General features: G+C 40.9%; 1 protein-coding gene across 3 annotated transcripts in view; it reads right to left on the bottom strand.

Annotated features, from left to right (window-relative positions):
* Positions 1–1,218: 1,218 nt before the first annotated feature.
* Bpnt1 (3'(2'), 5'-bisphosphate nucleotidase 1) overlaps positions 1,219–24,225 on the bottom strand; it is a 33,423-nt gene continuing 10,416 nt past the window's right edge. For 2 of the 3 annotated variants that reach the window (XM_042682094.1, XM_042682095.1), the window contains exons 3-9: positions 24,022–24,126; positions 21,692–21,799; positions 20,657–20,705; positions 20,155–20,246; positions 16,359–16,556; positions 5,097–5,202; positions 1,219–2,014 (exon numbers count right to left, since the gene is read on the bottom strand). In XM_042682094.1, coding sequence (XP_042538028.1) covers positions 1,866–2,014; positions 5,097–5,202; positions 16,359–16,556; positions 20,155–20,246; positions 20,657–20,705; positions 21,692–21,799; positions 24,022–24,126 — 807 coding nt within the window. In that variant the 3' untranslated portion in view covers positions 1,219–1,865. Of the gene's footprint in view, positions 2,015–5,096; positions 5,203–16,358; positions 16,557–19,034; positions 19,080–20,154; positions 20,247–20,656; positions 20,706–21,691; positions 21,800–24,021; positions 24,127–24,225 lie in introns of all 3 variants that reach the window. The other variant, XM_042682096.1, reaches the window with a different exon arrangement.

Here is a 24,225-nt window from a genome sequence, read left to right as displayed (position 1 = left end):
AGCTTATGTGGTGCTGAGGAATCGAACCCAGGGCCTCATGTATGCAAGGCCAGCACTCCACCACTGAGCCACCTTCCCAGCCTGTTATCTTGGGTTTTTCATAAGAGGAGTGACTACTAATAATTCAGGGGAGCACAACCACATATGGTGTCCTTTGTTTCAATTCTTGCACAAAGAATGTAACCTGAAATAACCAGTTAATTAATCCATTATTTTCCTATTGTTCTGTTGTCTCCTTACCCCACCTTTCAATGTATGCTGCTGTGCTTGCATTCTGTTGTTGGCTGAATTGCCTGTCCTCATATCTGGGAGTAAACTTTTGCTTATGCATTGGCACTTGACTGATCAAGGTGCCCACATTGAATTCCTTTGTGGGTGTACGTTTGCATTTGTACTCTTACTTTCTCCATACTAAATCATGCTCAACTAAAATTTCTGTGTCAACTTTGAATTCTTTCTTTGATGAGACTAAGAAGTGTCATTTGTCTTCACTGACAAATTTGGAATAAAAAATTACAATTAAAATAATTGAGAGAAAAAAGTGCTTACTTTCTTGAAGACCATCACTATTAAGGGAAATTGCTTCTAAAGGTTAACAGGATTTTAAAAAAACATGGTTTTATTAGAGATCAAGTATAAGCAGGCATGGTAGCTCAAGTCTTATAATTCAAGCTACTTGAAAGGCAGCAACTGTGGTTTCAGGCCAGCCCAGGCATAAAAATTCATGAGATTCTATATCACAACTAATGGTTGGGCATAGTGGCACAGCCTGTCGTCCTCAGAATAGGAGGAAGTACAAGGAGCAGAAGATAGCAGGGAAGATTGCAGCCTAGGCTGGCCCAGGCATTAAGCAAGACTCTATCTTAAATACAACAAACTCAAAAAGGGGATGAAGGCATGGCTTAAGTGGTAGAGAATCTGCCTTGGAGATTTGGGGCCTTATGGTCAATCCTCAGTACCCAACATGACATTATAAAGCTTTATAAAGATGTAATGAAAATGAATTAATCTCATAATAAAGAATTTATAATTTTCAAATAATTCTATAAAGCTGATAAATAACATAAAAAACTAGGATTCAGGAAGTGGTGCTGTGGCTCAAGTGGTAGAGCACTGCCCTTGAGCTGAAGAGCTGAGGGACAGCGCCCAGGCTCAGAGTTTAAGCCCCATGACCGACAAAAAAAAAACCCCAAAACAACAACAACAAAAAAAAAAAACTAGGATTTAATAATTTATTTTAAAGAAACTTTCCCAACATACATAGTAATATTATATATATATTTATAATTGGAGTAAGAGCGCTTTAAAAATTACCCTGAAAAATAAGTGAAATACTAGAACAACTTAATATTTTGTGCCCTAAAGAAATCTGGTTTCGGAATGTTGATTAAATAAATGATCTAGATAGTAAGGTAGAACTAAACATTTCCCCCCATTTTTCCACATAAAAATAAGAGAAAAAAAGACCTCACACTGAATTTATAAATTCTCTCTGTATGTAAACCAGTCTGGCTGATTTGTTCATAAAATTAAATTTCTTGTTTTGTTTTTTCTTCTTTTTCCTGTGTAGCCCAGCCTGATCTTGATGGCTTGGAATTTGAGGTCCCCTTCCTCTCAAGTAGTTGAGAGTTACAGGCGTGTACCACCATGCCCAACAGGAAAAAGAACACACAAAATTTATTATATGTCCAAGGTATAGGTGTATTAGATCCCTAGAAAGATAAATTCTTTAAGCTATTTTCTATTCCTAAGTAACAAATACAAGTCACTGATCAACAATCAATAAAGAGTTCTAATTCCTTCCAATCAGCTTTAAAATGTATTGTTTTGAGAAACAAGTCCACGAGGCTAAGTAAATGATTCCTTTAAGGAACAAGTGCTTTCTTAACAGACTCTGGGACTCGGCTTGCATAGTAGTCATAATTCCTTAGTGTGGCCAGGACACCTGCAGAGTTCATATGCTTCACCTCCTTATTGTACTGAAGGGCATTCCCATGGACATCGGTTAACTTTCCTACAGGAAAACATCAACAAAATGTTAGGGGATAGTTGGAGCATATTTCAAGTATTTTTGAGGGGTGGAGTGAGGTGCTATGTATTGAACCCAGAGCAGGGCACATACTAACCACAGGCTCTACCACTTAGCTACCTCCTTGACATATCCCTTCTAGTTATTTTTAAATGACTATTGCCTCTCTAAAAGAATCCCATAAGTTCTGGAAAAAATAATAAGGGACCATAAAGTTCAGATTTTTTTTTAAATTTTTTATTTTGCCAGTCATGGGGCTTGAACTCTGGGCATGGGCGCTGTCCTTGAGCTCTTCAGCTCAAGGTGAGTGCTCTACCACTTGAGCTACAGCACCACTTCCAAAGTCAGCTTTTAATTCCCATGAATTTAAGACTCTTAAGGACAATTTAACAAAAAGGACAAAGATTATTTTCTCTGATTAAAATTGACTTCATTAAGCATCTTCAATTTGTATTTCTTTTTTTTTGTTTTGTTTTGTTTTTTTTGGGGTCCAGTCGTGGGGCCTGAACTCTGGGCCTGGGCGCTGTCCCTCAGCTCTTCAGCTCAAGGCTAGCACTCTACCACTTGAGCCACAGCGCCACTTCCGGCTTTTTTCTTTTTGCTTATGTGGTGCTGAGGAATCGAACCCACGGCCTCAGGCATGCAAGGCAAGCGGTCTACCACTGAGCCACCTTCCCAGTCCTGTATTTCTTTTTTTTTTTGGAGGTGAGGACTGAACTCAAGCCTGATGCATGCCAAGCACAAGGTCTCCAACTAAGCTAACTATATTTCTACTCTCCTAATTATATTTCTTAGTTTTCAATTAGTTTCTTTTCTTCTGAGGTGATTTTTTTTTCAAATTCTGATACTCCATCACCACCATTCCCATTTTCAAAATGTTTTTGTCAGCTTACTGTACAATATTAACAGGTCCTGGGTCTTGAACTCAGAGCCTGGGCGCCTGTTCCTGAGCCTCTCTGCATCCAAGGCTAGCACTCTACCACTTGAGCCACAGTGCCATTTCTGGCTTTTTCTGTTTATGTGGTACTGAGGAATCAAACCCAGGGCTTCATGAATGGTAGGCAAGCACCCTACCACTAAGCCACATTCCCAGCCCAATATTAACAGTTTTATAAAGGTTTAGATGAAAGATATTTAAGAATTGCTCACTAATTTTATATGTGTAGGGATGTGTATTTGACTCTGAAAAAAAAATCATCTTACTGGGTATATATCTGTAATATATTTTCCTTCAGTGTGTGTGTCTGTTTGTGTTGGTCCTGGGGCTTGAACTTAGGGCCTGAGAGCTATCTGTAAGCTTTTATGCTTAAGGCTAGTGCTCTAATTCTTTGAGGCAGAGCTCTATTTCTGGCTTTTTGGTGATTAATTGGAGATAGGAATCTTACTGACTTTCCTGCTCTGGCTGGCTTTGAACTGTGATCCTATGATCTCAGCCTCCTGAACAACTAGAATTAAAAGTGTGAGCCACAGGCACTAGGTTTCCACCAGATTTTTAAAAATTTCTAACTATGATCTTCAGCACTGGTATGAAGATTCACCAAGACCAGCTTATAAGAGCCTAAGATGCCAGTAATAGTGAACATTTTACTTTTCAAGAAAAAATTTCTCTGGTTGGGAATGTGGCTTATTGGTAGAGTGCTTGACTAGCATGCATGAGGCCCTGAGTTTGATTCCTCAGTATCACATACACAGAAAAGGTGGAAGTGGCCACATACACAGAAAAGGTGGAAGTGGCTCTGTGGCTCAAGTGGTGGAGTCTTGAGCAAAAGAATCTTAGGGCAAAGGTGGCTCAGTAGTAGAGTGCTTGCCTTGCATGCATGAGGTCCTGGGTTCAATTCCTCAGCACCACATAAGCAGAAAAAGCCAGAAGTGTCACTGTGGCTCAAGTGGTAGAGCACTAGCCTTGAGCTGAAGATCTGAGAGACAGTGACCAGGCCCAGAGTTCAGGCCCCAGGACCACCACCACCAACAACAACAAAGAATCTTAGGGATGGTGCTCAGGCCCTGAGTTCAAGCCCCAGGACTGGCAAAAAAAAAAAAAAAAAAAATCTCTCAAAAAATTATAACTATGAGCCAGGTACTGGTGATCTTAGCTACTTGGAGGTTGAGATCTGAGGATCATGATGCAAAGCCAATCTTAGCACAGAAGTCTATAAGACTCTTTTTTTTTTCTTTTTCTTTTGTTTTGTTTTTGTCCATCATGGGGCTTGAACTCTGGGCCTGACTGCTGTCCCTCAGCTCTTCAGCTCAAGGCAAACACTCTACCACTTGAGCCATAGCACCACTTCTGGTTTTCTGGTGGGGCTAGCTTTGAACCCTGATGCTCAGATATCAGACTCCTGAGTAGCTAGGATTACAAGGATGAGCCATCAGGCATTGGGCTATCAGACTCTTATCCCTATTAGCCTACCAAAAAAGCCATCAGTGGAGCTGTAGGGGGCTAGCTCTGAGCAAAAGTTCAGAGACAGTGTCCAGACTCTGAGGTCAAGCCCTGGTACCAAACCACAACAAACCAGAACCCACAACAAACAAACAAAACCCAAAACCCAATTATTAAGAATTAAACTGACTACGAGTAGATCAAAGCCAGGACCCCCCCCCCCCCCCCACCAAGAGATTATGAACTAAAGAAAAACAAATTTGCTGAAAATCTATTTATCTATGAAATGAATGGTTGCACTGAATAATCTCTACATTTCCTCTATCTAGCTTTATGTCCTAGAAGAATATTACCAAAATATGTCTTAATAATAGTTTTACTTTTTTTTTGTAGGTCATGGGGCTTGAACTCTGGGCCTAGGCCTGGGCTGTCCCTGAGCCCTTTAGCTCAAGGTGAATATTCTACTACTTGAGCCATAGTGCCACTTCCAGTTTTCAGGTGGTTATTTGGAGATGAGTCTCACAGACTTTCCTGCTGGGCTGGCTTTGAACTGCAATCCTCAGATTTCAGCCTGCTAAGCAGCTAGGATTACAGGTGTGAGCCACCAGCGCCTGGCTTAATAATAGTTTTATACTGTAAAAACTATTTTTATAATATAAAAGCTATTCCCAAATAAAATGGACTAACCTCCCACAGCATGTAAGATAACTTCTGGGGCACAAGTATCCCATTTTTTACATCCAGGACTTGCAAATACATAGGCAGAGGCTTTGCCTTCAATCAGTTGGATAATCTGAAAGGATAAAAATATTAATTAATCCTCAACATGAAATGGATGAGATACAAATTAAAAAATAACTGCTAACACCTAAAGAGCACTTTTCATCAGTTCCTCTGTCATATTTCAATTAAAGCCTTTACATAACATCAACACTATGAAGAAATAATAGATGTTTAATAAAATATGGAGACCTAAAGGAGAAAAAATGGGCCAAATATATAAGAAAGATATCTGAAATATCCTCTTATCATATACCAAATTAGATAAAGGTTTATTTTATTTTTGTTATTTTATTTCTTACTGTCATATTAAGATTTTTAAACTTCAACACTGACCATTATTAAGTAAAGGACAGGGAAGTAGTAGGCAATATAGTAATACACCAGTAATTCTCACATGTGTGCATGGCTGACTGGTCTAACAAGTCCTTCCACAGTTCTTCAGAGTCAAATCTCCTGCTATGACCTTTTAGATAGTCATCCCAACCTTTTTTTAACACTCACACAATTGTGGCCCCTGATATAGCTTGCATGACTATCTAAACAGAAACTTGCTATCAAATTTCACTACTCAATTGACTTTTTTTGTATTACAGTAAAATAATTATTTCTAAAAATCTCAGACTTCAAATACTAAGAGAATAGACTAAGAGAAGGAAGAAAATTTCAGTAAACATAAAATAACCAATTATGTCTTTCAGTACTATTTATGAAAACCATAAGACATTTTAATCCTGCTGTAAACTTTTGAGTAAAACTCTTTTTTCCCTACCTAAGCAATGTTCCAAGTCTAATATGTTTAGAACTATACCAGGTGCATCTTTTTTAATGGGTGAGGAGATGAAGCTTTCATCAAATTCTTTTTTTTTTTTTTTTGGTCTGTTGTAGGACTTGAACTCTGGGCCTGGGCGCTGTCCCTCACCTCTTCAGCTCAAGGCTAGGGCTCTACCACTTGAGCCACAGAGCCACTTCTGGTTTCATGGTGGTTTATTGGAAGTCAAGGTCTCAAGGACTTTTTGCCTGGGCTAGATTTGAATCGTGATCCTCAGATCTCAGCCTCCTGAGTAGCTAGGATTACATTACAGGCTTCAGCCACTGGTGCCTGGCTCATGAATTTATTTATTTATTTATTTTGGTCAGTAGTGGGGCCTGAAGTCTGGGCCTAGGCGCTGTCCCTCAGCTCTTCAGCTCAAGGCAATCGTTCTACCACTTGAGCCACAGTGTCACTTCTGGCTTTTTCTGCTTATGTGGTATTAAGGAATTGAACCCAGGGCTTCATGCATGCAAGGCAAGCACTCTACCACTGAGCCACCTTCCCAGCCCTCATCAAATTCTTAAAGGGGCCCTTACTGTAAAAAAAAAAAAAAAAAGTTACAAACTGCCAAGGAAAGCTTTTTCAAAAGAGAAAGGTCCAGGGGAGTTCTCAAGATGGCGACGGGGCAGTAGGGAAACGCCACAGCTCTCTCCAACCAAAAAGAGAGTTCGAGTTCCAACCTTTAATCTCCCCAAGAGACCGACAACAACAAAAAGACGAACACTCAGAGAAAAACCAGAGGTGGAAAATAACAAAAAAAGAAAGAGAGGAAAAGAAGAATTTCAGAACAGAGAAGAGCGAAGACCCCTCCCCCAACCTTTACTGGCCGCGCGGCAGTGCGCCAAGCCGCCGGCCAGCCGGCCCGGCAGGGGCTGCCGGAGCCACAGAGACACAGGGGGCTGCTTGCAGATCACCAGGTACCGGATTGCAGAACAGCGGATCGCCAGGAACAGAGAAACCTACCAGCCGGGAGTCTCCAGGAGGATCCCACCCCACCCATCACTCTCCACCGGAGCGGAGAGGCTCCATCCCGCCAAAGCCGCCCGGCACCAGCAGCGCCACAAAGGGACCTGTCGCGATCGCAACGACCCGGCGGGGGGCCGCCCAACCCAGCCCGCAACCACCCCAACTGAACTCGGACTGCAACAACAACTGACGGACTGCAACAACAACTGACGACCTACAGGGTGAGTACCCATCAGGGGACAGGGAATCCATCAAGGGAGACCAGAGCTGGAGGGAATCCCCAGACCCTGACCTAGACTCCCTACCCCAACACCCGGACCACAGGACCCACTAAAACTGGGAACTGTTCGAGAGCCCCACCAGCCGGTGGAGCACACTCTGCTGGCCAGGCCAGAGCAAGAGCGCCCCGGGAAGGGAGCTTAAATGCTCAAGCCAGGAACAGTGCCCCTGGGTCAAGACTACCAACAGTAGAAGAAATTTGAACTGTGTCCTCCAGGCTGCATAACCAAGGTGGTATACACATTAGCACAGGCCTAACGAGCGCGCTCCAGGCTGGGGCCGGAACCAGGCCAGGGGACCGGCGCCTGAACAAAGCAAAAAGGGTCAGAAGTGGGGCTGTGGCTCAAATGGTAGGGTGCCAGCCCTGAGCTGAAGAGCTGAGGGACAGCACCCAAACCTAGAGTTCAAGCCCACAACCAGCCCAAAACAAACAAAAACACATCAGGAGCCCATAGCAGACTCCAGTATTTGGGAGAGTGCATCCAGAGCATCTGATCTTCCCAAGAGCACCCGCAGGAGCAAACACAAGCAGTCTAGGCTGCTCAACCCTTCCAAAGGCGGGAATTGCTACAGCAGAGAGCTGAGAATCCTAAGTGAATAGCAGCTGGAAATAGGCTCCCAACAGAATCCAGATCAGACACAGACTCTCTCTACCAATAGAGAATCAGCAACCAAGCAAAGACAGACACACCAAAACAAGATTGAAGAGCAGTCTCCTGAACCCCCATGCGAAAATCACAGAGAAAAATCACAAGGTTTACCACTACCCAGGACAGCAAGCTCACCTCAAAAGCCAGCAGCCACGCAGGGGAGAGCCCCAGTGGGAGCAAAGCAGGAATGGAAGACAAAAACTACATCCAAGGGTTGCTGGAGGCAATGACTCAAGAAATAAAGCGAGAAATGGATCAGAAATTGAAAGAGCACAAGGATGAACTATCAAAAGATATACAGGATATCAAACAAAAATTGGATGCAAAAATAGAAGCTGCACAAACCTCAGTAAGAAGTGAGATAAACGCCAAATTAGAGGTAATGCATACTGATATCACCTCATTGAGAGGTGAGATCAGTACTCTGAGAACCAACATTGAATCCATAAAGGGATCCATTTCCATCATGCAAACCACAATAGAAGCCACGGTCAACAGAGTGAATGAAATGGAAGGTAGAGTGTCAGATACAGAAGACAGAATACACCAACTGGACCAAAAAGTGACAGATATGGAAAAATCACTCAAATTAAACCAAAGGGAAATTCAAGAGCAAGCAGATAATGCTAAAAAATTTAACCTTCGCATAATCGGAGTGGACGAAGGTGAGGAATTCCAGAGCAAGGGAATGCAACACCTATTTAACAAGATAGTCAATGAAAATTTTCCCCACCTCAAAAACGACCATCTTAACTACATCACAAAAGCTTATCGAACACCCAACAAGCAAGATCCCAGGAGAAACACTTCTAGGCACATAATAGTAACAATGATGGATCTGAATAATAAGGAAACAATCCTGCATGCAGCAAAAATGAAGAAGGAGCTATACTACAACGGGAAAAAAATTAGAATCACTGCAGATCTCTCCACACAAACAATGAATGCAAGAAAAGCCTGGGAAAGCACCATACGAGCCCTGAGAGCCAATAACTGCCAACCCAGACTGATATACCCGGCAAAGCTAGCATTCACATTCGATGGAGAACTGAAAACTTTTAATAGCAAAGAAAAACTAAATGAATACATAAACATTAAGCCAGCATTACAAAGAATTCTAAGAGGGGGGACACAACCTGAAGAAAGCAACCAGGAACTGGGACCTGCCCCAAACAGGCATTACTCAAAGTCTAACTGAGCAAGCACAGGAGGAAAGGAAAGAAGAAAAACTTAGGAAAACGGAATGGCAGGGACAACAATGCATCTCTCTATACTTTCTCTTAATATAAATGGGCTGAATTCGCCAATTAAAAGAAAACGAACTGAGGACTGGATCAGAAAACAAGACCCATCCATCTGTTGCCTTCAGGAGACCCACCTCTCAGCCAAACATACAAACAAACTCAGAGTGAAGGGGTGGAAAAGGATCTACCAATCAAATTCCCCCAATAAGAAAGCAGGTGTAGCTATCCTGATATCTGACAAAATAAACTTTTCATTAAAATCAGTACAGAAAGACAAGGACGGACATTACATATTAATAAAGGGAACAATCCAAGAGGAGGATATAACCATCATCAACTTATATGCCCCAAATATCGGTGCACCCAGATATGTTAAACAAATGCTCTCAAACTTACAGAATAAAATAGATCCCAATACGATAATACTAGGAGACTTTAACACGCCACTCTCACCAAAGGACAGGTCTACCAACCAGAGGATTGGCAAAGAAGCTACCGAATTAAGTGAGGCCATACTTCAAGCGGAATTAACTGACATCTACCGAGTATTTCACCCTAAAACAACACAGTACACATTCTTCTCAGCAGCTCATGGAACTTTCTCCAAAATAGACCATATCATAGTTCATTCAAGGAACTTAAGCAAATACAAAGGGATCGACATAATCCCCTGTATCCTATCTGACCACAGTGGAATCAAGCTAGCTCTCAATAACAAAGCATACCGCAGAAATTTCTCTAATACATGGAAATTGAACAGCACACTCCTTAACAAGGCCTGGGTAACAGAAGAGATCAGAGAAGAAATAAAGCATTTCCTAGAACTCAATGAAAATGAAAACACCTCACAAAGAAACTTGTGGGACACAGCAAAAGCAGTCCTGAGGGGCAAATTTATTGCCCTCAGTGCCCACATCAAGAGAATGGAGACAGACCAAGTAAATAATCTCACGTTGCAACTAAAACAGCTAGAAAAACAAGAAAAAATGGGACCTAAAGCTACTAGACGAAGCCAGATAACCAAATTGAGAGCAGAGATTAACCAATTAGAAAATCAGAAAACCATAACCAAAATAAACCAAACAAAAAGCTGGTTCTTTGAAAAAATAAACAAAATTGATGGCCCGTTGGCAAGATTAATTAAAAAAAGAAGAGAGGAAACCCATATTAATAGGATTAGGGATGCCACGGGAAACATCACAACACGTACCCAAGATATCCAAACAATTCTAACAGACTACTTTCAAAAGCTATACTCTCTAAAGGAAGAAAATCTGGCGGAAATGGATGCATTTTTAGAGAAATACAAGTTACCCAAACTGAGCAAAGAAGAAGTTAACCAATTAAATAAGCCAATATCCTATAATGAGATACAGGAAGCTATCAAAAGTCTTCCAACAAAAAAAAGCCCAGGACCAGATGGATTCACAGCAGAATTCTATAAGACCTTTAAAGAAGAACTAATACCCATACTCCTCAAGCTCTTCAGAGAAACAGAGAAGGAGGGAGCTATCCCAAACTCATTCTACGAAGCCAATATCACACTCATCCCCAAACCAGGCAAAGACCCAACCAAAAAGGAGAATTACAGGCCAATCTCCTTGATGAACACAGATGCAAAGATCCTTAACAAGATTCTAGCTAACAGAATCCAGAAACACATAAAAAAAATAATACACTATGATCAGGTAGGCTTCATCCCAGAGACACAGGGATGGTTTAACATACGTAAGTCAATAAATGTAATCCAGCATATCAACAGAGCCAAGGTCAAGAATCACATGATTATCGCCACAGATGCAGAAAAGGCCTTTGATAAAATTCAACATTCATTCATGCTAAAAGCTCTGGAGAAAATAGGAATAGAAGGAACATTTCTAAAAACAATAAAAGCCATTTATGACAGACCAATAGCCAATATTATACTTAATGGGGAAAAGCTACAACCAATCCTCCTAAAAACAGGAACAAGGCAAGGATGTCCACTGTCTCCACTCCTCTTCAACATAGTCCTAGAACCCTTAGCCAGGGCAATAAGGCAAGAAAAAGACATTAAAGGGATCCGCATAGGGAAAGAAGAAGTGAAACTATCCCTTTTTGCAGACGACATGATACTATACCTCCACGATCCCAAAAACTCCATCCCCAAACTTTTAGAAATCATAAGTCACTTCGGCAAAATAGCAGGATACAAAATAAACCCACAAAAATCAGTTGCCTTCCTATACACTGATAACGCACAGGAAGAGAGGGAAATAAAGGGAGCAACCCCATTCACAATAACCTCCCAAAAAATAAAATATTTAGGAATTAACCTAACCAAAGATGTAAAAGAACTATTTAATGAGAACTATAAAAAGTTAAAGAAAGAAATTGCAGAAGACACTAGGAAATGGAAAGACCTCCCATGCTCCTGGATAGGCCGACTTAATATAGTAAAGATGGTGATACTTCCAAAATTAATATACAAATTCAATGCAATTCCTATTAAAATCCCAATGACGTACATCACTGAAATACAGAAAACAGTCCAAAAATTTATATGGAACAACAAAAGACCTAGAATAGCCAAAACAATTCTAGGGGATAAAGACAATATGGGAGGGCTATCCATGCCGAACTTCAAACTCTACTACAGAGCTATAATCACAAAGACAGCATGGTACTGGCACAAAAACAGACCCGAAGACCAATGGAACAGAATAGAAGATCCAGATATAAATCCACAGGCCTACAGCCAGCTGATATTCGACAAAGGAGCCAAAGACATACAATGGAAGAAACACAGCCTCTTCAACCGCTGGTGCTGGGAAAACTGGGCAGCCACATGCAGAAAACTAAAAGTGGACCCCAGCCTATCACCATGCACCAACATCAACTCAAAATGGATTAAAGACCTTAACATTAAACCTGAATCTCTGAAACTACTGCAGGACAGAGTAGGAGAGACACTTGAACTAATAGGCACAGGAAGGAACTTCCTGAACAGAGTCCCAGGGTCACAACAAGTTGGAGAGAGACTCGACAAATGGGACTACCTTAAAATAAAAAGCTTCTGCACAGCTAAATCTATCGCAACTAAGCTAGAAAGACAACCAACTAATTGGGAAAAAATATTTACCAGCAATATATCAGACAAGGGGTTAACATCCTGTATATACAGGGAACTCAAGAAACTAATCCCTCCCAAACCTAACAAACCAATTACTAAATGGGCAAGGGAACTAAAGAGGGACTTCTCAAATGAAGAAATAAAAATGGCAAAGAAACACATGAGGAAATGTTCATCATCCCTGGTGGTGAAGGAAATGCAAATAAAGACAACCCTGAGATACCACCTTACCCCAGTCAGAATGTCCCACATCCACAAATCAGCCAACGACAAATGCTGGAGGGGATGTGGAGAAAGAGGAACCCTATTACACTGCTGGTGGGAATGTACACTTATACAACCACTTTGGAAAGCAGTCTGGAGGGTCCTTAGAAAGCTAAAGATTGACCTCCCTTACGACCCAGTCATACCACTTCTAGGCATCTACCCTGAACAACAGGAACCAATATACAAGGACACGTGCACCTCCATGTTTATTGCAGCACTGTTCGCAATAGCTAGGATATGGAAACAACCTAGGTGCCCCACCACAGATGAATGGATCCAAAAATTGTGGTATCTATACACAATGGAATATTATGCAGCCATTAGAAATGACAAAATAATGGCATTTGCAGGGAAATGGATGGAGCTAGAAGGAATCATGTTGAGCGAGGTAAGCCAAGAACAAAGAGACAAACGGTACATGGTCTCCCTCATAAGTGGATGCTAAATCCAAAAGGTTAGTGATACGACAAAACTAACAGGACTTAAGAAACAAAGAACTCCCGCTCATCTGGTTGAACCACTACTAAATATCCTCATGCTGCTGATCACAAATATGGTATATAACATGTGAACACTGTTATATATTACAGACTGTGGTAGACAATTTGCTCCAGGGAAGTTAGAATGAACTTGTGACTTTGAAATTATGTAATCATTTAATCACAATCAAAAAAAAAAAAAAAAAAAAAGAACCTCGGGGAAGGGAGGGAGGGAGGGGATGGTAGGGGGAAAACAATGGAGGGGGTAACAATGTTCAAGAGGAAGTGTACTCATAACCTCACTCATGTAACTGTGACCCTCTGTATAGTAGCTTTACAATAAAAAAAAAAAAAAAAAAGAGAAAGGTCCAAATGGAAGGAAAAGGAACTAATGTTTTGTAGAATGATGCCCCTTGGAAATAAAAGGTGATCAGTGTTCCTGATTACAAAAGGCAGGGGCAAAGAGCAATCCTATCTGTCAAGCAACTCTATCTGTCACTATTTGTTTCAGTGAATACTAAGAATATATTTCCATCTTAAAATGTTTGTATTTTGATGGGCTCTGGTGGCTCATACTTGTAATCCTAGCTACTCAGAAGGCTGAGATTTGAGGATTGGGGTTCAAAGCCAGCCCTGTAGGAAGTGGCGCTGTAGCTCAAGTGGTAGAGCGCTCGCCTTGAGCTGAAGAGCTGAGGGACAGCACCCAGGCCCAGAGTTCAAGCCCCACGACCGACAAAAAAAAAAAAAAAAAAGCCAGCCCTGTGTAGGAAGCCCATGAGACTCTTTATCTCTGACTACCAAAAAAGTCAGAAAGGCCAGTGGCTTATGCCTGTAATCCTAGCTACTCAAGAGGCTGAGATCTGAGGATCATGATTCAAAGCCAGCCCAGGCAGGAAAGTCCCTGAGGCTCTTATCTCCAATAAACCAACTGAAAGCTGGAAGAGGCCCTGTGGCTCAAGCAGTAGCTGAAGAGCTGAGGGACAGTGCCCTAGCCCAGAGTTCAAGCCCCAGGACTGACAACAACAAAAAAAAGTCAGAAGTGGAGTTTTGATTGAGGTGGTAGAGCGCTAGCCTTGAGCAAAAAAGCTCAGAGGTAGTGCCTAGGCCCTGAGGTCAAGCCCCAGGACCAGCACACATATACTACACACATAAAAAGTTATTGTCTTAAGGGCTGGGAAGGTGGCTCAGCGATAGAGCGCTTGCCTTGCATGCTCGAGGCCCTGGGTTCGATTCCTCAGCACCACATAAGCAAAAAGAAAAAAGCCGGAAGTGGCACTGTAGCTCAAGTGGTAGAGCTCTAGGCTTGAGCTGAAGAGCTGAGGGACAGCGCCCCAGGCCCAGAGTTCAGGCCCCACGACCGGACCCAAAAAAAAAAAGTTATTGTCTTAAGTAAATTTTTGTTTTGTTTTGGTGCTAGACAGAACCCCAGGAATTAAACATGCTAGGAAGGTTCTATCACTGATCTACATCACCAAATTTGTTTTTCTGAGACAGGGTCTTGCTATGTAGCTCAGGGCGGCTTGGAACTTGCTAGGTAGCACAGGCTGGCTTCAAACATACAATCCTCCCATTTCAGCTTTCCTTGTGCTATGCCACTATATCCATTGTTATAATTTTTTAAATTATTTGTTTATGCCAGTACATAGACCTGGGTCCTCCTTTATGCTCAAGGATAGTGCTCTACCACTGGAGCCACACAGCTCTACTTCTGGCTTTTTGGTGGTTACTTTGGTAAATGTCTCATGCACTTTCCTGCCAGGGCTGGTTTTGAACTGCTATCCTCAGATCACAGCCTCCTCAGTAGCTAGGATTACAGGCATGAGCCTCTGATGACCAGCTATATTTATTTTTCATCATTATCAGTAAATGCCTTTAAAAAACCTACACATAGCTGAATATTGCTTGTGAAGCATACATGTGGAGACTATGAACTGCACTCAACTCAATAAACATCAGCCTTCCCAGTGCTAGGTACTGCATGGCATATGCATCTATCAGCAATGCATGGTATTTAGTGGCACTGAGCAGAAGTATGAGTTGAGGAATGGTAGGAGATGAGGCTTGGGGATCTACAGGGGCCAGGCTATAGAAAGCTTCACATTCTTTTTTTTTTTGGTCCAGTTGTGGGCCTGAACTCTGGGCCTGGGCGCTGTCCCTCAGCTCTTCAGCTCAAGGTTAGCGCTTTACCACTTGAGCCACAGCACCACTTCTGGCTTTTTTTTCCTGCTTATATGGTGCTGAGGAATCGAACCCAGGGCCTCAGGCATGCAAGGCAAGCACTTGACCACTGAGCCACCTTCCCAGCCCGATCACATTCTTTGTACTAGTCTTGGATCCTAAATTGTTGAGATGGGGAGTCATCTAAGAATTTGGAAGAGATATAGTTTTTATCTTTTTTATTTGCTCTAGTCATTATGAAGACTGGAGTGAAATAGAAAACTGTGAACTACAGAACAATGAAGGTGGGTGACAGGTTTCAGTTATGGTACTAAATGGACAAGAGGAGGTATTAGAAAAGAAGATATATAGGTAGGGTGACTGTGACGAGGAAAAATGGAGACTGGGTGAAAGGAAGGAAGGAATCTGAGGTGTGAGGAAGGAAAAATCAGGAGTGAGTAAAGAGGGAATATGGGATTATTTTCATGTGTCTAGTTGGAATAATTAGGCAAAGGTGGTCGAATCAACCACACAGCAAACAGGGAGAGGAAAACATCTGGGGATGGGTGGAACTTAGGCATGCTGAGATACCTGAGGGATGTTATCATAATGACATCCAAGGTAAATCAGATGAGAAAAGGTCAGGGTTTATGAAATTTTGACCCATTGCACATTTGTTCCCAGGAGACTAGAAGCCTGGATGAAAGAATGGAGGAAATAGCCAGAAAGGATGCAGACAAGTCTATGCTTGAACTCTATTGAAGGGCTAAGAAATAATCCAGAAGGTCCTTGAGAACTAAAGTCATTGGCAAGAGGCATGGGCTGTTACCTCAGATAAGAAAGATGTCAACTTTAACTGCCCTCCCTCCTCCTACACACTTTGTAGGTCTTTCCTTTTTTTTTTTGGATCCGGTCGTGGGGCCTGAACTCCGGGCCTGGGCACTGTCCCTCAGCTCTTCAGCTCAAGGCTAGCGCTCTACCACTTGAGCCACAGCGCCACTTCCAGCTTTTTTCTTTTTGCTTATATGGTGCTGAGGAATCGAACCCAGGGCCTCAGGCTTGCAAGGCAAGCGCTCTACCACTGAACCACCTTCCCAGCCCCATTATTTTATATTTTTAAGCAGGTGCTCCCAGCCCAGCTCTATTCTACCTTTTAAAAGAAGTCTGAGACTCAAAAGTCGATGACACATCTTTTTCATACCTTATTTCCTGCTCCTCCCACTCGCAGTACATCATCAGGGTTCATAGCACTAATACAGTCCGTGACCAGCTTGTTGCTGTGGGATCTGGTAGTGGTGATAATGTGCTTCCCAGCAGGGGCTTCTTTCAGTTGAAACCCAAAGGCGCCTAAACCTAAAACTCCCCAGATTGTCCTTCCCAGCACAGCATCGGGTCCTGCCTATGTAGACAAGGTGGAGGCAGGGAGAGGAGGGGACAAAGCTTGTAATTATCTGAAGAAAGGTATCAGTCATAAATGGAGTATTTAGTTACAGTTAGACCATTTCAAATATAAGGTATTTATAAAAATAAAAGCATGATAATATGATTAAAAAAAACAAGTATAATAACACTGATAAAGAACTTGTCCTGGGCTGGGAAGGTGGCTCAGTGGTAGAGCGCTTGCCTTGCATGCCTGGGGCCCTGGGTTCGATTCCTCAGTACCACATAAGCAAAAAAAAAAAGCCGGAAGTGGCGCTGTGGCTCAAGTGGTAGAGCGCTAGCCTTGAGCTGAAGAGCTAAGGGACAGCGCCCAGGCCCAGAGTTCAGGCCCCACAACCGGACCAAAAAAAAAAAAAAAAAATGTCCTGAAAAAATAGGCTGATTATTCTCATTGTTGTTTTGGTTAGTAGTGTCAAAGGTGTTGAAGGGAATTCTTGAGTCATCAGCAAAGGAAACATATATTGAATTATGATTTCTTTCTAAATGATTCAGCGATGTGTTTGTAATACTGAAGATTGCCATTATTGCCAGTATTGTCTATGAAATGAAACACTATGTACTGATCATAACTTTCAGTATCTAAGAAACAATAGGGACCATGTTATTAAACATAGTCAAAATGTATTTTGCTGCCACAGAGACAGAACAAGTAAATAAGATGATATTGAACAGTAGCCATAAATAATGAGGTCAGGCCGGGTGCCGGTGGCTCATGCCTATAATCCTAGCTACTCAGGAGGTTGAACTGAGAATCCTCGTTCAAAGCCAGCCCAGGCAGGGAAGTCTTTGAGACTCTGATCTCCAGTTAAACACCAGAAAACTGGAAGTGGCACTGTGGCTCAAGTGGTAGAGTGCTCACCTTGAGCTGAAGAACTGAGAGACAGTGCCCAATCCCAGAGTTCAAGCCCCACGACTGATCTCCCTCCGAAAAAAAAACTAAAAATGAGGTCATGCTTAAGAGTTTACTAACATTTGTACCAGTAAATAATGATAATGCAATCATAGAATCTGTGATTTCCTTTGCAGAGCTCAAAGAATTTTCAACCATACTGTTGTAAGTGGATACATAGAAAAATAAAACCTGTATGTCAGAGAAAATAAATCTAGTACATAAAATAATTATTCCAAAGTCATCAAAACATGGTATTAACATAGTACATATACTGTAGACAGGAATATATTCTGCTCAATACCATACAGATACTAGACACCAAACTAAATGCTTTACAGGTATTATCTCATCCAATCCTCAAAGCAACCCAAGGAAGTACATATTATTATCCAAATTTTAAAGAAGAGGAAAATAAGATTTGGTATCATTTAGGTAAACTGACCAAGGACTCTAGGAAATTTATAACCAAATCTAACGGCATCTATGTTGCAAAGTGTCTCTCCTTTGTTCTTTAATTTTTGTTTCTTTTCTTTCTCCCCTTCCCCCCCCCCTTGTTTTTTTTGGTCAGTCCTAGGGCTTGAACTCAGGGCCTGGGCACTGTTCCTGAATTTTTTGTGCTCAAAGAGCACTCTATCACTTGAGCCACATTTTCACTTCTGTAGAGGTAAGAGTCTCATGGACCTTCCTGCCTGGCTCAGTTCAAACTGAGATCCTTAAATTTCAGCCGAAGCTACTATAGGCATGAGCCACTAGCGTCCAGCTTTCTCCACGTATTTATTTATTTTTATTTTATTTTTTATAATGAGGTTTCACTATGATGTTTGGGTTCTCTTTGAACTCTTGAGTTTCGCTTTTCCCAGCCTCCCAAGTAGCTAGGATTATAGGCACATGCCACCATGCTAATTAAAGTTGATATTTTCTTTCTTTTTTTTTTTTTTTGGGTCCTGTCGTGGGGCCTGAACTCTGGGCCTGGGCGCTGTCCCTCAGCTCTTCAGCTCAAGGCTAGTGCTCTACCACTTGAGCCACAGCGCCACTTCGGCTTTTTTCATTTTTGCTTATGTGGTGCTGAGGAATCAAACTCAGAGCCTCAGGCATGCAAGGCAAGCACTCTACCACTGAGCCATCTTCCCAGCCCCAGTTTCCTCTTCTTTAAAATGGAATATGTCTTCCTTACAGGGTGTGCTCAGTATTAAGAGATAATTCATGTGAATCCCTTGAGTCTAGAGCTCATAGTAAGCTCTTATGCTCTTGATAAGTTTTAGCTTTAAGATGATCATGACTAACTAAATTGAAATCTTTAGTCTTGAATATCAACACAGCTGAGCCAGCTTTCTATGTCAATGTGCTGAAACAAATTTTATGGCATAAGCAAAGAGAAAGAAAAGAAAGGATAGAGTAGAGAAGGGAATGTTGCCAAGGGAGAGGTAATGAGCTGAACAGAAGAAAATGAGCTGGTGCACAGGAGGGACAATGCTGCTTGGGTACCACAAGTGCCTACCTCTTTTCTACCTAGTGGTTTAGGCAAGTCCTAGCTGTATTTCTCACCTTTGCTTCATTCCTGTGTTCCCTTAACTTCTGCGTTTCATTGTTCTGTGAAAGATGAATATAATTTTTTCTAATCTCAGAAAGAAGGGATGAAAATTATTAATAAATCCTAAGCATTTAGATCTTTATTTCTGATAAAAGGTGACATGCATTAGTCTCTTTAAAGAATTAAATGCTCCCTTTTAAACCATTAATTACTTTAAAGTGAATATGGAAATCATACTTATGTCTACATATAATACTGTACCCACATTAAGTCATATTATAAAAATTAATGGCCACTTAAGCAATTCAGAAAGAAAGACTTTCCCAAGAATGTACAACTATTTTGGTAAGTCTGAAGAAACATATGGTTATAAATAAGCAGCAGGAAAAAGCAAATTTATATTAAAAGTAAATTTATATTAGAAGTAAACATGAATCCTCATTTCAAATTAGAAATTGAAGAAGTAATCATCTTTGCTTACTTTGTTTCTCCAAAGGTCTATCATACCTCAAGTATTTTATTTCAAAAATTTTGTTTAAAATTTAATATGATTTAATAGTATATTCTTGGTTTGAAAGTAACACTAATCTTCTGCATCTAAGGAAGACAGAATATAATGGGCAGTCAAAGAGATTAGAAGAGACGAAGTAAGAAAAAAAGAGTGCAAGGGCATATTTAATTCATTATCACATGGATTCTAATTAGGTACTACACAGGATTACCTAGATAGCAACATGGTTAGCATCTTGTCTTGGCTGACATGGTTCATTCCTTCAGTTGCTTCAAGAACTACCTAGAAACCAGGTGTCTTGATGACTCAGCTAATCAAGAACCGTATCAGTGATTCCCAAAGTTTTGCACTTCAGTAGTAAATAATAAAATGCAGTGTAAACAGAGACTCTTTATATACATATACAAATATTAATATCTATAGATAACAATACAGTCCTGGTACCAATACCCTCAGAGGTTCTAGTTCATTAAGTCTAGAGTATAACCTGGGACCTGCATTTTAAAAAGTTTTCCATATGACTGCTCATGAAACATGCTAGAAAACAGTGGACTAGATGGCACTTGGAATCATACCACAGTATGCTTATTTAGTTAACATTTTTGTGTTACAGATAGTAGTACCTGGTAGTTGTAATAAGGCTGGTTAATGATTCCTGCTATGGCTTTTCCTTCATAAGCGATTCCAATAAGAACTGTTACATTATCAAGAAGACCTATGAAAAAGAGGTATCAGTTATACTTCTTTTGTGTTATGACTCATCACAGTACAAGTTATTTTTGCAGTAAAAAGTCAGGAATTGGAACCAGACACTGGTGGCTCACACCTGTAATCCTAGAGACTCAGGAGGCTGAGATCTGAGGATTGTGGTTTGAAGCCAGCTCAGGCAGAAAAGTCCCAATGAGACTGTTATCTCCAATTAACCACTCAAAAAAACTGGAAATGGAGCACTAGCTTTGAGCAAAAGAGCTCAGGGACTCTCAGGCAGTGGGTTCAAATCCCACAACCAACAAAATAAAACTAACAAACAATAAAGATACCTGCTTTTCATCTAATATAAAATATATCATATGTGCACAATTTAACATCATATCCTAGTGTAATATAAACACAAGAGACACTCACCTTCAGTATATTCCTTAGTACCATCCAGAGGATCAACCCAAACTACAAGCTATAAAATAAAAATGAAAAAAGAGGAAATACAAAAATCAGGTATACAATATCCCCAAATAGATACAAAGTTTAAAGCCATTTTTTATTTAAAAAAAAAAAAAGTATAAGGTAGGCTAGGCACCAGTGGCTCAAGCCTGTAAACCTAGCTACTCAGGAGGCTGAGATCTGAGGATCGAAGTTCAAAGCCAGCCAGGACAGGAAAGTCCATGAGACTCTTATCTCCAATTAGCCACAAGAAAACTGGAAGTGGCACTGTGGCTCAAGTGGTAGAGCACTAGCCTTGAACTGAAGAGCTGAAGGACAGTGCCCAAGCCCAGAGTTCAAACCTCACAACCGGGGGGGGGGGGGGTTATATATATATATATGATGGATGCCTTAAACTAACACAATAAGTTTTGTAACAGTGAAATACTTAAAAATTCTATAGTCACAGATTAATTAGCTCCATTTAAATTATATAAAGAAGTAATGGTAGAGGCAGGAAGATTACAAGGTCTAGGCTAGCCTAGATGTGAGACTGTATCTCAAAAATAAGAAATTTTGCAATATGAGATATTTAACTGACAACATTTTGTTGTCACTTGAGTACTAAGCACAATGCTGTGAACATACTGAGCTCTAGATGGTCCTACAGAGGAATTTTCAAAGAGGCACCAAGAATGCTTTGAACCAGGTATGGTTGTCAGATTAAAACAAACAAAAAAGTCTGGTTACCTTAAAGATACAATTTACATAAGCAAAAAAAAAAAGTGAATAGTTCATACAATTAGCAATACATAAAGAAAATAAATAGCATCTGCTTAGGACTTTGAATGAATGAGAGTAGGCTGCCATGAAGCAATGAAATTATACTTCACATGCATTTTTGGTGAGAGCCTTTTGTTGATGGAATTTACGAACTGTCTCACTTCCTATATCTTCCACAACACAGAACAAAGTCCCAGATGGACAGAGTATAATGTAAAACTGTAAAGCGGAGCTTACATCTTCTTCTTTTATCCGACTGTACTGCGACGGGCACGGCTGCCTCAGTATCTCCTCCCACTGACCGTCTTCAATCAGCTCCTGATCCACTTCCTCAGAAGGTAGGTCCTGTGGGGGAGACAACACTGACGGTTACTGTTTAGTGTTCCCAGAGTACCTCCTGTGTTGCAGCATCACAACTTTTACTAGTCCTTTCAACTTACATTCATGTCAATAGAGCTTTGAAAGTAAACCTAATTAAAATCCCTAAAGCAAAAACCGTATGTGACCTACCAAAGCTGACTTGATGGTCACAACTTGAACAGGGTTTATTTATTTAAAGAAGAAAGAAAGGAGGGATGCGGGGATTGGAGTGAAAAAGGAAGGAAGGGAGGGGGGAGAGAGAGAGAGGGAGAGAGAGATTTTTTAGTACAAAAAAAATTATTACTGGGCATTCAACTAAAAACCTTGAGGTTGTTAGAAAAGTGCTCTACCACTTGAGCTATAATCCCAGTCCCTGAACAGAGTTTAAAAAGAGATTTAAAAAAAATTTAACTTCATAAGCTTATTTTACAGAAACTTACTCTAACCCTGGGGACATGGCTAGTGGTAGAGTACTTATATATTCACGAGGCCCTGAGTTCAATCCCCAGCCCTGAAAAACAAAAAACCAAAACAAAGTAAAACAAAATTTATCCTAGAGCTAGCATGGTAATGAATGTTTTTAATCTCAGCACTGGGAGGCTGAAGCAGGTGGATCTTGAGTTCAAGACTATTCTGGGCTATCTAAGAAGAACTTGTTTCAAAACAAAAACAAAACAACAGAAAACTAACAAAATCCAACTTATTCTACTCTTTTACAAGTATGCAATTAAGTCTAATTTTATTTTATTTATTTTTTTGTAAGTTGTAAGGCTTGAACTCTGGCCTGGGCACTGCCCCTCAGTTCTACAGCTCAAGGTTAGTGTTCTACCACTTGAGCCACAGCACCACTTCCAGCTTTTTCTGCTTATGTGGTGCTGAGGAATCAAACCCCGGACCTCATGCATACGAGACAGGCACTCTACTACTGAGCCACCTTCCCAGCCCAGAGTAAGTCTGATTTTAAAACAAACTTAAACCAAACAACAGAAGTCATTACATCCCATCCAGTTCTAGAACTCTTCCTGTTTTTTCTATTTTATTTTTGGTGCTGGGAACTGAACCTACAGCCTCACATACGTGAGTCAAGTGCTCTTAAGCCTAAATGATACTTCTTTTTTTTTTTTTTTGGGTCCAGTCGTGGGGCCTGAATTCTGGGCCTGGGCACTGTCCCTCAGCTCTTCAGCTCAAGGCTAGGGCTCTACCACTTGAGCCACAACACCACTTCCGGCTTTTTTCTTTTTGCTTATGTGGTGCTGAGGAATTGAACCCAGGGCCTCAGGCATGCAAGGCAAGCGCTCTACCACTGAGCCACCTTCCCAGCCCTAAATGATACTTCTTACACCTAAATTTGCTCATCTTTTCTTCTGTGTGCTGAGGATCAAATCTATGGTAGGTAAATGCTCTACCACTGAGTTTTACATGCAGCCCCTCTGTCCATGTCAGAGTTTGGATGCTGAGTACAATAATTCCAAAAGTAAACATATCTCCTCTGGTTAAGGAATTGAGATTTCTGGACTAAAAATGGACCAAAATATCTTAAAATGAGATACTTCCTTCAAGAACCATAATCACTACTTACTGTTACATTAGATATAATACTTAAATTTTAACACTGGTGATAAATCAATGACAGGTCAGTTATAAATCCATAGAACAAAGATTAAAAAAAAATACATCAGCTGGGAAAGTGGCTCAGTGGTAGAGTGCTTGCCTCGCATGCATGAGGCCCTGGGTTAGTTTCCTCAGCACCAAATAAGCAGAAAAAGCCGGAAGTGGTGCTGTTGCTCAAGTGGTTCAAGTGGTAGAGCCCAGGCTGGCTTTGAACCATGATCCTCAGATCTCAGCCTCTAGAGTAGCTAGCATTACAGGTGTGAGCCATGGGTACCCAGCTTATTACTTGTCTTTCTAACTTGGATCCTATATTTCTATTCTCATTAGCTCTTGGGCCAAAAAGCTGGACAACGTAAAATCAATTTAAGGAAAGTAAGTGATGCCAAAGGAAAAAATAAAATCTGGAAAGGAATTATCCAAAATATTAGCGATGATAGCGTGATGAGTGATTTCTATTTAATGCTTGTTATTTTTTTCTCATTTGCTTGAGATGAAGATCTGAGGGACAGTGCCCAGACCCAGAGTTCAAGCCCCATGACCAACAGAAAAATAATAATAAAAAAACCCCAAAATACTACATCCCTGACAACTCTTACCTCTTCTCCTATGATGGTTAGTTTAGGGAATTTCCGTGCCAGTGAAGAGCATATACTCATTTGTACCAATCGGTCAGCTTTGGTCTGCAGATCTGTTGCAGAGGTCTGTAACGAAGAATATAAATCCTGATTTCTAAATGCACAAATGTCTATCTCTTTTACATTACACTTAGTTTTTAGATTCACAGAACATAATAAAAGTAA

The sequence above is a fragment of the Dipodomys spectabilis genome, unplaced genomic scaffold, assembly GCF_019054845.1.
Source record: "Dipodomys spectabilis isolate Male_0828 unplaced genomic scaffold, ASM1905484v1 ptg000069l, whole genome shotgun sequence".
Lineage (NCBI taxonomy): Eukaryota > Metazoa > Chordata > Mammalia > Rodentia > Heteromyidae > Dipodomys > Dipodomys spectabilis.
Note: the sequence above shows the minus strand (reverse complement) of the source record. Positions and strands in the feature narration are given on the sequence as shown.